The sequence below is a fragment of the Cervus elaphus genome, chromosome 11, assembly GCF_910594005.1.
Source record: "Cervus elaphus chromosome 11, mCerEla1.1, whole genome shotgun sequence".
NCBI lineage: Eukaryota > Metazoa > Chordata > Mammalia > Artiodactyla > Cervidae > Cervus > Cervus elaphus.
The window spans coordinates 31,856,315-31,869,898 of record NC_057825.1 but is presented as its reverse complement, the minus strand read 5'-3'; the positions used below and the strand labels follow the sequence as shown (position 1 = coordinate 31,869,898).

The window sequence follows — 13,584 nt, the reverse complement described above, 5'->3', positions numbered from 1 at the left end:
GGGACTGGCAGCCTCCTTGGCTTGCCCACTGCGACTTGGAGCATAAACTTGGAGCAAAAGGGAAGAAGGGAGGCCAGGATGGAGGTGGGAGTCACTCTGACCCTCCAGGCTTGAGTTGGTGCTCGTCCTAGAGTTTTTGAAATGCAAGCCTTGTCCCAGAGTCTTCTTCTCCCCAGTGAAATGATGCCTATTGCCTGACCCTGGGGGCCTGGAGGCTGGGGGGCCAGGCCACCCTCCTCATGCCCCCTCCCATGACGGGCTCTTGGCCACCCGGTCCTTGCTGCCTTCCGCCCAGCCCTTCCTCTCCCCGCGGAGGCTGCCTCCACACCTGTCTCTGTTACGCACTCACATCCTGGTGACATCGCTTTTCCAATTAAACCCTCAGAGGTGAGAAGCTGGGGTGACGAGAGGAGCCCTGGCCCTGTGCCCACAGCCAGGTGTAGACGCATCACCCCGCCCCAGGAATCCTCCTCGCAAGCCATCCGAACAACGCATCTGCTCCCCGCCAAAGATTCAGGTTGGCTCCGGTCTCCTTCCATCTTTCGCTCCTTCCCTTCTTCCTTCCCTCTTCTCCTCTCTCCCTCCCTCCCGCCTCCTCCCTCCTTCCTTCCACCCAGGCAGTTTCTCTTGTCACCAGAGCTTCCATGATAATAAGGATAAGGGCTGACTAAGGCCAGGCCCTGCTCTGCCATCTTTACATGTATCACTTCCTTTCAGCCACACGACAGCCACATGGGCGGGAGCAGTCATTTCTCTTGTTTTGCAGATGGGACAACTAATACAGAGAAACTGGGAATTTGCTCCGAGTCACCCACAGCCAGGCAGTGGGTGAGCAGAATTAGAACCAGCCATTCTGGCCTCAGAGTTGTGCCTTTTTTTTTTTTTTTTTCTTTTTTGGCACCACACAAATCTGTATTTTTACATTGGAGTGGGGAGTAGAAAACAAAGTAGCCCCTATACTGGGCCCTATTCAGTGACAGCTTCTTGTTTCATAGGGTTAAGGAAGACTTTGAGGAAATGACAGATGTTTGGAAAAATCCAGGTGGAGTTCCTTTGTATGTTGTGATGGGTAGAAGGGATGAAGTGAAGTGAGAAGGCCCCTCACACCCTCCATCTTGCCTCAGACTATGTCCTGGAACCCTAGGGGCAGAGAAAGTGCCACTTTCATTCCTGCTTCTTGGGATTGTTGATGGCCACGTGGTGATAGAGAATGACCAGCAGGAAGAGCATGTTGGCAAAGATGGTGAGCTGCACATCTGTGATCATGCTGATCAGCTGGGCTCGGCTCCCTAGAGCTGTGTTCTTAACCCTGACACCACATTGTGCCATCCATGCAACCTCAGATGGGGAGAGTGTCCGTGACTTCTTCCCTGACACTGATGCCACCTCTTAGGTATTTCAAGAAGCTGTCTCTGTCTGCTCTCCTGCCCTACCTGCTCCCACTGCCAGCTGGACAGGTCCCCAGGCCCTGGAGCCTGGATTCTGGATCACCCCCTGCTGGCTCCAGGCTCCCATTCTTCTGATCATTCTCCTCACTGCCACAGAAAGCTGGTCCTACGGCTCCTCTGACCCAATCACTGAATGGCCCCCAGCTGTTTGCCGCTGGCCTCTGACGGTTTCCAGTCTTTTCCCTCTCTCTCTCTACCACCTGTACCAGTATTCTGTGAACATAAGGCTTTTCCTGCCTTGAGGCCTTTGCACATGCTGTTCCTTCTGCCTGGAATGACTTTCCTCTCTTCATCCCAGTGACAGACTGTATCAAGGCTCAACCCACCTCAGCATCCCGTTCTTGGGGAAGCCCTTGCTAACCCCCTCTACCCGGCAGAGCAAGTCACCTCCCGATGCATTCTAGGGAGGCTTGAGGCTCTGTGGAAGCAGTCTAGCTCCCCTAAGTCATGCTGAAGAGGTCACGTGGCCAGACTGCATGGAGATGAAAATGTCTGAGGATCCCCAGCTCTTCTTGCCCCTAGTTGAGTCTTCCCAGTCAGGAACCAGTTAAGTGAGTGAGCGGCTTCAGATGATTTATAGAAGCCAGGCTTTGAGCTCCCCAAGCTGATGCCAAGTAGAGCAGGGATGTGTTGGCCCTGCCAAACCTTGGCCATACTGCAGATTTGTGAGCGAAATAAATGTTGTTTAAAGCCATCACATTGGACTTCCTTAGAGGTTCAGTGATTAAGACTCTATATTTCCAATGCAGGGCATGTGGGTTCAATCCCTGGTCGGGGAAGGTCCCACGTGCCATGTGGCCAAAATGTTAAAACCAAATAAGTAAATAAAATTGGGCCTTGGCAAAAAAACCCAGCAAGTTTTGGGGGTAGGTTGTGATCTAGTATTAAATAACCAGAACAACCATTATTAACACTCTGGTAACTTTTAATTTTTTTCTCTATTTCTATCTCTCTGTATTTAGTCATTCCCTCCATTTCCATGGATGATTGGTTCCAGGACCCACTCAGATACCAAAATCCACAGATGTTCAAGTTCCACAGTCAGCTACCCCTATCTGCAGTCCCACTGCCATGGTCTAACTATGATCATGTAGGACAGTATTCATATTTACTTTAAAAAATAAGAGTATAAGTAGGCCTGTGCAGCCCAAGGGTCAACTGTATATCTATGTTTTATCATATTTCCTCCCCTCAATACACAGTGATTATTTTTTATGTTTAAACATCTACTTTATTTTGAATGACTGCAAAGTACTCCATTGCATAGCTTTACCATAATTTTTATAAGTATACTCTACTGTTTTTATAATCACACCCTAGATGTTTAGTGTATTTCATTTCATTGCTACTATGAACAATGTTGTGTGAATAGTCTTAGACAGCATTTAGGATAACTGTCAGATATTTCCTCAGGAAATTCTGGGTTACAAGGTAAAGGTTTTGGTACAGAATCATTGATCTTCCCATGGCTTTTCTTACAAGTCTCCTGTGTCTATATCGCCTTCTTTTTTGGAAGAGGAAAGCGTTCCACTGTTGGGAGGCCAGGTTCTTCCTCTGAACCTCATTCTACTTAAGACTTGGATCATTTGGTTTTTCTGACTCTCATCTGCAGCGTCAATTTTCCCTTTTCTCCTGTATTACTCCCATCAGCATGCAACTATGTTCTAGTAACTCTCTGCCATCTTTATCCTAGGCCCTATATTACACTCCACCACTGCTCCATATTCACCATTAGATTTCTAGAAAGAATTTTTTTCAAGCCAGGATCAAAAGTAGAAGTAGTTAAATTCACAAAATTAATGGGGAGACTTAAAAAACATATATCTATTAGTAACTAATGAATTAAGATGATAAATAATCAGAAAGAATATAGGTATAGAAAGGATATAGAATATTTGAGTAAACATATAATACATATTCTTTTGAAGTTTACATAAAGCATTAATCAAAACAGACCATATGTTCATCCATTAAGCAGTTCCCCAAATTTCAAGGAACTAGAAGCAAAGTATGTTCTTTGACCACAGAGGAATTATGCTAAAATGTAGTTTCAAAACAGATCTAAAAAACCCCCAATGTTTGACAGTTAAACAGAGCACTTCTCAATAACCCACAGGTCAATTAAGATATCTCAATGAAAATAAAATATTTTAAACTACATGGTAATAAAAATATGATATATCAAAACTTGTGAGATGCAACTGGAGCTATACTTAGAAATTTATAACCGTAAATACACATGTCAAAAATAATAAAGGTTGAATATCAATTATCTAAGTAAAAGTATTTATTTATAATATCCAACTCAAGAGAATAGAAAAAGAATAGCTAATTAGAAATTAGAAGGTAAGAAATTATAATAAAAGTAGAAATTTTGAAAATAGAAAAAAGTAAGTGTAACAGAATATCATCATCAACATTGAAATTCATTCTTTAAAAATACTAATAAAATTGTAAGCCCCTAATAAAATAAATAAAAAAAGAGAGAGGATATATTAATAAATTACCAGTATCAGAGATAAAAGAGGACCATAGAGTTTCCATAGATACTAAGACGATAAAAGAAGATACAATAAAAATTTCAAGCCAAAATATTTTAAAAATTTAAGTGAAATGGACAAAATACCTAGAAGTGCTAAACTTACACAAAGAGAAATAGACAACTGGAATAGTGTTATTTAAGTAATTGAATCTGTAGTTTAAAACCATTCAAGAAACAAGCAGCCTTAAAAACCTAGATGGGACCACTAACAAAGCAAATGTTTGGGAAAACGTTTAAGGAAGAGATAAACACCACTGTATACAAACTCTTCTATTAAATTAGAAAAAATGGGGGTCAGTGGAGGGATTTTCAACTTGTTTTAGAAAGCATAATTTTGACACCAAAACCCAGCAGGAATCCTACAAGAAAGGAAAATTACAGGTTGATCTCATAAACATGGATGCAAAAATATTAGATAAAATATTAGTAAACTGAACCCAATGCTATATAATGGTAGCACATCATAATCAAATTGGGCTCACAGAACAGGAATGCATGGTAGGTGCAACACTAAAAATCAACAATGTAACTTACCACATTATCGGGGAAGAGAGGGGTAAATCATATTATCATCTCAGACAATCAGAAGCACCTGCTCCAGGCTTTCAAAGAGGAGCTAGTGATACAAGGAAGCAAAGGCAGTGACATCCTTTCTGGTGACATCAGTCAAAATGGGAATAGCAAGCTCCCAACCTGAACATAGAAGTGACATCTCTGTCCAATGCCTGACTTGTGGCCTCTTGTTCCCAGTAGTGGTCTGTTTGTCTTTCTCATTGGATCCGATCAGTGGCCTTGATGCCAGCCACCTTTTGTCTCTGCCCATTTTTGGATCCTGGTTGCTCAGCCTTCCCAGTGATTCTAAATGTGATTCAATGGTCTGTCAGTTCACATCCCCTAAAGTTGGTTCTGCTGCATGTAATTAAGAACCCAACTGACAGAGCAGGACAGAAGCTGGGTCAATCTGAACTTTTCCTGGTCTGGCTCTTTTGCCACCATCAACTGTCTCTTAAAGTTATAAAAATAATACAGAGAAAAATGAGAAACTCTGAGAAGGCTCATAAGCCTGGCAGTGGCAGGGGTGGGGAAGGAGTGGTTGGAAGAGGAAAGATGGAAAACAGAGTGAAATTTGTTTCAGCTTTATAAGCTACATATACAGATGAGATGAGTGTGGGCTTCTCTGGAAAACAGAGATGATCATGTTTCATGCCTTGGAAGGACAACTGACCAAGGAGATCTTCAGGGAACTGGTGGTGATGGATAACCTAAATCTTACGGCAAGAGTCTAATTTTCCCAGGTGGTTGGAAGGAGAAAGGGTGTTTTAGGAGGAAATAGCATAGACAAGGAGGTGAGGGCTCGAGAAAATAGTGTTTATGGGAATGTGAATGCTGTGAATGGTCGAAGTGCCAGGATACAAGATGGAGAGGTGAGAGATGACCCTGGAAAGAGGCCAAGGCCAGTTAATAATACCTTATTTAACTGTTAAGGAGTGTGAATCTCTCTTGTGACCCCAAAGAAAAGGATTGCTGAGTGTAAAGCCAGTGTTGCCAACCAGAAATTCTCAAGGGTGTCCTGGAGTCCAAAAGAACATCTGAGAATAAAGAAATTTCCTGCAAACGACACATTAAGCAAGAACCTTTCTGAAGTTCAGTTTAGTTCCAGCACTCCTGTTCACCCCCACTGCTTCCCACAATTTGCTTTTGCTTCTTTACTCCGGGTTAAGGTAGAGACTCTTCCATTGCAGGTTTGAGTGAGATTCTTTCCTCCTTGGCTTGACACTGGGGCCCTCCAACCTGTAACTGAGGGATTGTGACGGCTCCTGACATTTTCTCATCACAGTTTCCAAACGTTGGGGAAATCAGAGGCATCACAGACGCACTCCCTGGGTGGTGATATTTACCTCCAAATGCGAAAGAGGCAGATGCCAGCCCAATCAGGCACGCAGGTAACTTTGCCCTCTTGTCAATGATCTCAGCCGGCAGGCTAGGCCAGCCCCACACCGGGGTGCTAAGCCTCCCGCTCACCGTAACTGGAGACCCAAAACCATCCTTAATTAAGTTCTTTCCTGAGGGCTGCCAGGTGTGCCCTTCAGCAAGAGAGTGTTAATTCCAGCCTCCGGGGGAGAGAGATCCAGACCCCTTTCCGGCCACGTCTGCTCTCCAGCTCAGCCCCTACCTGGAAACCCCCTCCCGCGCCCCCATGGCCCCCCTTCCTATGGACGGGGGAGTTGCCTGTTACGTTGCAGCTGCCGGGAAGTCCACTCAACGTCTAGCGCCCACCCGGGCGGGCCCCGCAAGTATATAAAGACCGCGGAGAGGGAGTGGGACAAGACGGCGCGACGGAAGAGAACGAAGGGAAGAAAAGGGACCCAGAGGCCGCTGAACATCCTCTCCCCGGCGCAGCGGGAGCGGCCCGAGGCAGCTTCCCGGTGACAGGTAAGGGCGCAGCGGCGCGGAACCTCAGTCTTATCCCCGGACCCCCTGCTCCGGGGGCTTTGGGATGCTGTCTCCCAGCTCCGATCTCAGAGGCATCTTTTGTCTCGCTGCCGTCCTGAATTCTTTGAAAACTTTCTGTGCTGGGCGCGGCGTGGGAAGCCGCTGGCAGCGGAACGGCGAGGACTGGCCTCTCTGGACGGCCGGAGAGCCGCTGCGACGGTGAATGTGGTGCCTTTCAGGAGTTGGCGGCCGCGTCTGTCCCGGGGAGAGGGACTCTTGAGGAGTCCTACCCGTATTCTGGGGAGACTCCAGGAGACCCAGTCTTTTGGGACTTCTGATTTGCCGGGTAGGTGTCACTTCTTAAAAGATACCATATACTCCAGCTTAAATTGATGTTGAAAAAAGGGGCAGAAGAGAAGAGGCTAAAAGTCACAACAAACTCCCTGCGTTCCAGACTTCTTTGAATTCAGATTTCTGAAACTTCGTTTCCCTGCCCACCTTAGCGACCCCGACGTGGCTGCGCTTAAAGAATGACACCGTCTGCTCTACAGGAGCCGGGTGGGAACTGTCCACGGTCCTGAACCACCCCGTCTCTGCCCTCAATAGGATCGCAGAACGGACCTCCAATCCCGCAGACATTAGATCGCAGGGCAGCAGCAGCAGCCCTAGGAGGTGATGGAAGCTCAGGCAAGACGCAGGCTCAGGCAAGGTGGGTTCCCAGTGAGGGAGGGAGAGTCTGCAGAGCATTTGGATCCCCCAAATTCTTCGTGTATAAATGGGGAGCTGGTGGTTCTCACAGAAGTGCTGGAAGAAGCACTTGTCTTGTTTGTGTTAAGATCTATAGATTATGGCTTATTTAATGACATAATATTCCTTTGACATTGTTTTAGGACTTGATGGGTGTGTATCCTGGTGCCAGGATGAAACTCTGCTCCTTTGTTCCTCTAATCTTTACAGACTGGCATGGCCAGTGTGCAATTCTAGAGGGCCAATTTTAGAGGGGGGTGGGGGAGAGAGAAGGACTGGGAGTGTGGGATTAGCAAAGGCAAACTAATATATATAGGATGGATTAAACAACAAGGTCCTACTGTATTCAATATCATGTGATAAACCATAATGGAAAAGAATATTAAAAATGAAATTAAATAAAACAAAATATGTTTTGTTTAGCTCATAGAGAGTTCACCAACACATATGAATTTCTAATTAGTGTTTCTCTGTTATAAAGTTAATGTCAAGATTAGCAAATTACAAGTTTATATTTATTTTTCCAAGCTTTCAGTTATTTGACACTCCCTACTTACAAAAAGCACATTTGTCATCTACCTATTACTTTATTGCTTTAAAAACATGACAATATAATATTTATTTATTGTAGAAAAATACAAAAATATACACGAACAGAAAGAAGATAAGTTGCTTTCAGGAAGCTACCTAATATTTTAGTAGGAGACTGCAGCTCTGAGAGGTGGGGAGTGAGGATGTTATCATGTTGTATAATATAGCCCATGGGGCAAGAGAGGAAACACTGTCTGAGATTTTTCAGGAAGGTCTGATATCATGAGGTAGGTTTTTAGAAAACAGAAGTCATCCCAGAATGGCCAACTTTGAGAAGAATTGAAATATAGTCGAGGGGACAGTCAGACCTGTATGACTTTACTTTCTTCTCTACTAAGATGCTATTTTACACTTGTTCATAGTATATAAGTCTTCCTAGGTGGCACTGGTGGTTTAAAAAAAAAAAAAAAAACAACCAATTGCCAATGCAGGAGATACAGGAGACTTGGGTTGGATCCCTGGATTGGGAAGATTCCCTGGAGGAGGGCATGGCAACCCACTCTAGTTATTCCTACCTTGAGAATTCTAAGGACAGAGGAGCCTGAGGGGCTATAGTCTATGGGTTTGCAAAAGAGTCAGACACAACTTAGTGACTAAACAATAACAACAACAACATAGTAATATAAAACTACCACTTTTCTGCTTCTCTTTTAAACTTGGGCATTTTTTCTGAGCGAAATGTGCTGTGTGGTCTCAGAGATTTAACATAAATTACTTTGTCCACCAAATTCAGGCTTTGTACTTGAACTGCAGCACCAAAAGTCTACAACAGGAGCAGCCTGTCCTCGGTCACAACTGGATGCCAGGTTGACCAGTGTTCTCCTAGTTACCCTGTGATGCAGATAGGCCAGCTCACTGGCTACCAGCACCATCTAATGGCTGCTCTGAAAACACTCGGGCTGTGCTTGGCAACCATTCAGAAGGGAGCCCTTTTGGCTTAGCTTTTGGGGAAAGGAGTGGGGTGGGACAGAGAGAAGGAAGTGGCTTCCTGAAGCAGACAATGAGAGCCAGGGGGAAATTTCACTTCCAAAGCTCTCCCTATAAAAAAGATTTGGCCCATGCCTCCACAAATAGGAGATTCCTTTGGGCAAATATTTTTAAATCAGAAGAGACAATTAGTCATCTACACCTTAATATAAATTTCTTTTCTTTTCTTTTTTAAATTTCTTTTCTTATCTAATTAGATTTCTTCCATAACGGCTGGGTTGAAAAGACCTGAAATGTAGAATGACTGTGGCATGCATGGTGACAGGGCTCAGGGTCATTTTGGAGGGAAGACCTTTGTGAGGGGTGGCAGGGCAGTGTGAAAGCTAGAGGGATGGGGAAAATGTTGGGAACAGCGGGCAAAAGGCAGCATTGATTCTCCCTTTTACTGCATCTGGACCTCTTTAATTAAGCATCTGCCCAGTGGTGCTTCCTGATTTCTCTGAGAAAGTGTCTTTGGCAGGTGTTCATGATGTGATGCAGTTCTCTTCTGCTCTGTGTGATCATGTCCTTCCTTTCCACACCAACAGCATCTTCAAGTCCAGCTATTTCTTTTTTTTTTTTAAGTCCAGCTATTTCAGACTATATTTGAGAGACTCAGAGAACAAGAGGAGGTCTGACGTATATTGTATTCAGGAGATGAACCAGTTTTAAATGGGGGGTCTACTTTAAAAATACATCTCCAAAATGTCTGCTTCTCATTCCTTTGGAAGCAGGAATACGTCCATAACATGCTACATTAAAAAAGGAGTTCTCAGGGCTGCCAACCTTCCAGTAGAGGTTGAGTAGTAGTATATTTCTCCTACATTAGAAAAAAATAAAATAAATAAATAAATAAATAAATCTCCAAAGTCACAGGGGTCTAGGAAATAGTGATTCCCTGAATGGTTTATGTACAGGACATCAAACTGGGTTGGCTGAGGTTTTGGCTCAGTTGGACAGAGGTTTCATTTGACATTATGCAAACCTACTATTCATAGGAAGTGGAGTTTCTGAGGAATGATAGAATCCTGGTGGAGAGGAGTAGACCATCTCGAGCAGGAGTTTCACAGTCATTTGTCTTCCCCAAGTTACTCCTTGAATCTCGAGTGTTAGAACTTTAGTTTCCTGAAGATGGGGAAATAGAAAAGATCAGTGATGGAAACAAGAGAACTTGGCCATACTGCATTGTGAAAAACTCAAGTCATTGTCTCTCTCTAGGTCTCAGTTTCCTCATCACTCAAATAAGGGGCCATACCAAATGACCCCTAAAATAGCTTCCAACCCTAACATCCTTTGGGGTCTAATTTTTAATAGGAGATAAAGGGAAATTTGTGCAGTTTACCCAGGTCCCACTGCCCTCCTATTACAACTCACACGACCACCCTGCACACCAACCTGCTCCTTGAGCTGCTCTTGTCCTCAAAAAGCCTTGAGCTCCACAAATGAGAGTATTGTTAATGTTGGCTCATGGTCCTTCCTGATGAGTGGCCAACATTGTTCTGCTCCTTGCAGGGGTCCCACTCATCTTGTTTGCCTCTGCAGAGCCTCAGCCAGCCTGGAAGATGCCGAGATTGTGCAGCAGTCGTTCGGGCGCCCTGCTGCTGGCCTTGCTGCTTCAGGCCTCCATGGAAGTGCGTGGTTGGTGCCTGGAGAGCAGCCAGTGTCAGGATCTCACCACGGAAAGTAACCTGCTGGTACGTGGGCTGTGGCCGCCATCTTGATTTGGGTTTCAAATGGTACTGGGGTGGGGACAGCACAAAAAAAGGAGCATGCAAAAGGAGAGATTCATTTCCAGAGATATGGGTAACTCAACCAAGGGCAGGAATAGACCTCTAGGGTGAAGTAAGAATTGGGCCAAGGAAGGGAGGAAGCAGCTTCAGGGAGATGGGTTTGGTCCATAATGTCTTCTTGATTATCTTTACTTCCTGCCTTGTCTTCTTGTAAAGAGATCCACTCCTTTTAAGCTATTTAGAGATAGTGCCATTAAAATAAACAATACTAATGATAGTAATAACCATAATTGCTCCCTCGATTGACCCTACCTATTCATTCCATCTTTTAGCCTTCAAATTATTCCTTTTTAGATAACCTCATAAGACTTTCCATTTCCATTCCATTTTACTTTCCTTGTATCTGCTACCAGTTACAAAGTCAGGAAGATAATATCACAAACCATCTCTAGAAGGAAAAACTCAGGTGCCATTTTCCACTAACTGGTGCCAAATGCCTTCTGCTTCTCAAGGACTGACCTTCTGCAGCCTTTCCATAGCATATAAAAGCCCTTTGTGCCAGGCTGGAACTCCCTCTGGGTCACCATAGCTTGTGTGTGTATTTGTTATTATTTATTTGTATTGGGAAGTATAAATGAGGAACAATACCAACTAAAGGCTACAAGAAACACTACTGATGGCCATGACTGAGTTCCATCCTACTGCCTGTACCTGCCTGGTGACGGTGGAATGCACATCACTACATTGTGTGTGTTTTGTCAGTAGAGAAGCTGAGTTAAGGTGGAAAAAGACTTTCTCAAAAACAGATCAGGTTGCATGTAGAATATAAAATAGAAGTTAAGAGCCCACAAATCCTGTGAGCTCTATTTCCGAGAGACCCAAGAGACTCTTGATTAAAGACACCCATTGCACAGTCTTTCCTGTTGAGAGCTCATCAGGGAAGAAGCACTGGCTGTGGTCAGAGTCTGGAGGTTCTAGTCCCAGTCCCAGTTCTGTCAATGGGCTGTGGAACCTTGCCAAGTTCCTTTCTCCTCTCTGAGAAATTGTGTATCATTATGTGTCCAGGGGAGAGGAGTATGAGATAATTTTTGTTTTCCACTGTTACTATTCTGCAGTGTTATAATTCTAAATTCCTGGAGTATGAAGTTCCCAACTCAACAGAGTGGGTGGGATCCTTCTTTTTCCTCCTTTGTTGTCCCAAGTAACTGGAAACTCAAGGCTGCAGCCCCAAGGTCATTTTCCTAAGCAAATGTGTGCCGCAGTTGTCTAGTCACAGACAGCAGACAGGGCTCCATGTACAGGACTCCATGACCCCTGCGATGGAAATAATCCTGATTTCCTATCCTTCCATCCAGTTAGAAAGGCACAGGGAAGTGAGTCGCCCCCTCCCTAAGCTCACTGATGAGGCAAAGACAGGATCAGCTCGGAAGACCTGAAAGAACCAGAGCAAGTGCCAGATGGGTGTGGGCAAGTTTGAAGGGAGATGACTAGGGGAGGGCATGAGGTAGGTTTGCAGACCACTGGGGTACGGCTGAGGCATTACTGAAACTACAGGCCCTGGAAGCCAGACTTGTCCCAAATTTCAACCCAAAGCCCTTCCCAGACTCGAACTGAACCATATTTACTCACTATTCATTAAGTGCCGACAACTACCACCCACCTACCATTTATTGACGAATTCCTATATATCTGGCTTATAAAGTTTAGGACGTTTACCCTACCCACAAAGCTACAAAGCAAGTACACCATCGAGTGGGACAGGGATTTTGTTGTAACTGCCGGGCAGGGGTACCAGGAGCCCAGAGGACAAAAAAGGCGCTGTCCGAGCTGAGTCTCAGACGTCTGGGGATGCTCAGAGGTGGGAGTGGGTAGATAGCCTCCGCAGTTAACCAGTGGGCTCAAGCGCCCAGGCGCCCAGTAACCCCCGCACGTGCGGAGGGAGTGGAGGGCGCAGGCGGCGCGCGTGAGGGGCGGGGGAACGCCGCGGCCTAGAGTGGGAACGCTGCGGCCCGGAGTGGGCGGGGCCTGACGCGCTCGCTGCTCTCCCGCAGGCGTGCATCCGGGCCTGCAAGCCCGACCTCTCGGCCGAGACGCCGGTGTTCCCCGGCAACGGCGACGAACAGCCGCTGACTGAGAACCCCCGGAAGTACGTCATGGGCCACTTCCGCTGGGACCGCTTCGGCCGTCGGAACGGTAGCAGCAGCAGCGGATTTGGCGGCGCGGCCCAGAAGCGCGAGGAGGAAGTGGCGGTGGGCGAAGGCCCCGGGCCCCGCGGCGATGGCGCCGAGACGGGTCCGCGCGAGGACAAGCGTTCTTACTCCATGGAACACTTCCGCTGGGGCAAGCCGGTGGGCAAGAAACGGCGCCCGGTGAAGGTGTACCCCAACGGCGCCGAGGACGAGTCGGCCCAGGCCTTTCCCCTCGAATTCAAGAGGGAGCTGACCGGGGAGAGGCTCGATCAGGCGCGCGGCCCCGAGGCCCAGGCTGAGAGCGCAGCCGCCCGGGCTGAGCTGGAGTACGGCCTGGTGGCGGAGGCTGAGGCGGCCGAGAAGAAGGACGAGGGGCCCTATAAGATGGAACACTTCCGCTGGGGCAGCCCGCCCAAGGACAAGCGCTACGGCGGGTTCATGACCTCGGAGAAGAGCCTAACGCCCCTTGTCACGCTGTTCAAAAACGCCATCATCAAGAACGCCCACAAGAAGGGCCAGTGAGGGCGCAGCAGGCAGGGGCCTTTCTCCGCGGAAAGTTGACCCTGAAGGCCTCTCTTCTGCCCTCCTGCCTCCTCGCAGCCCGGGTGAGGACTCGCCCAGGCAGTGATGGCGCCAGGTATCCCACCTCTTAAAGCTGTCTGTAGTTAAGAAATAAAACCTTTCAAATTTCACGAATGTTGACTGGGTGAATTAAAAACGCATATCCATCAAGTAAAGAGCAGCATATATTGGAGGGGCGATAGTGGTTTCCATGTGACTACGTGTTAATATGTTTCACAGGATATACTGAGAATCAAAGGAAAGGGAACTTCCTCCCCGCCCCTAGCAAATGGGTCTTCTAGGGGTCAAATAAGGTGTTGGTTCAGTGTGCTGCATTTCCCACTCGCCATTGAGTGCAAAAAGGCTGATCAGCCAGC

At 46.4% G+C, this 13,584-nt stretch overlaps 2 protein-coding genes and 1 non-coding gene across 3 annotated transcripts; 2 read left to right on the top strand and 1 right to left on the bottom strand.

The window, feature by feature from the left end:
• Positions 1–936: 936 nt before the first annotated feature.
• Positions 937–1,266, bottom strand: LOC122703387 (dolichyl-diphosphooligosaccharide--protein glycosyltransferase subunit 4-like). Its single transcript, XM_043917644.1, has one exon. It carries the CDS (start codon positions 1,264–1,266, stop codon positions 1,165–1,167), a length of 102 nt encoding a protein of 33 aa, XP_043773579.1. The 3' UTR covers positions 937–1,164.
• Positions 1,267–6,327: 5,061 nt separating this feature from the next.
• Positions 6,328–13,342, top strand: POMC (proopiomelanocortin). The gene is made up of 3 exons (XM_043917643.1): positions 6,328–6,423; positions 10,270–10,421; positions 12,509–13,342. The coding sequence occupies exons 2-3, from the start codon at positions 10,290–10,292 to the stop codon at positions 13,166–13,168; spliced, it is 792 nt and encodes a 263-aa protein (XP_043773578.1). The 5' UTR covers positions 6,328–6,423; positions 10,270–10,289; the 3' UTR covers positions 13,169–13,342.
• On the top strand, positions 9,420–9,555 carry LOC122704192. Its single transcript, XR_006343804.1, has one exon. It is a non-coding gene; the product is annotated as a small nucleolar RNA U109 (small nucleolar RNA).
• Positions 13,343–13,584: the final 242 nt, after the last annotated feature.

Coding starts and splice junctions, on each gene's coding strand:
- LOC122703387 (XM_043917644.1), bottom strand. CDS start 1,266: ATGATCACAGATGTGCAGCTCACCATCTTTGCCAACATGCTCTTCCTG.
- POMC (XM_043917643.1), top strand. CDS start 10,290: ATGCCGAGATTGTGCAGCAGTCGTTCGGGCGCCCTGCTGCTGGCCTTG. Junction 10,422..12,508: donor CCACGGAAAGTAACCTGCTG/GTACGTGGGCTG, acceptor GCTCTCCCGCAG/GCGTGCATCCGGGCCTGCAA.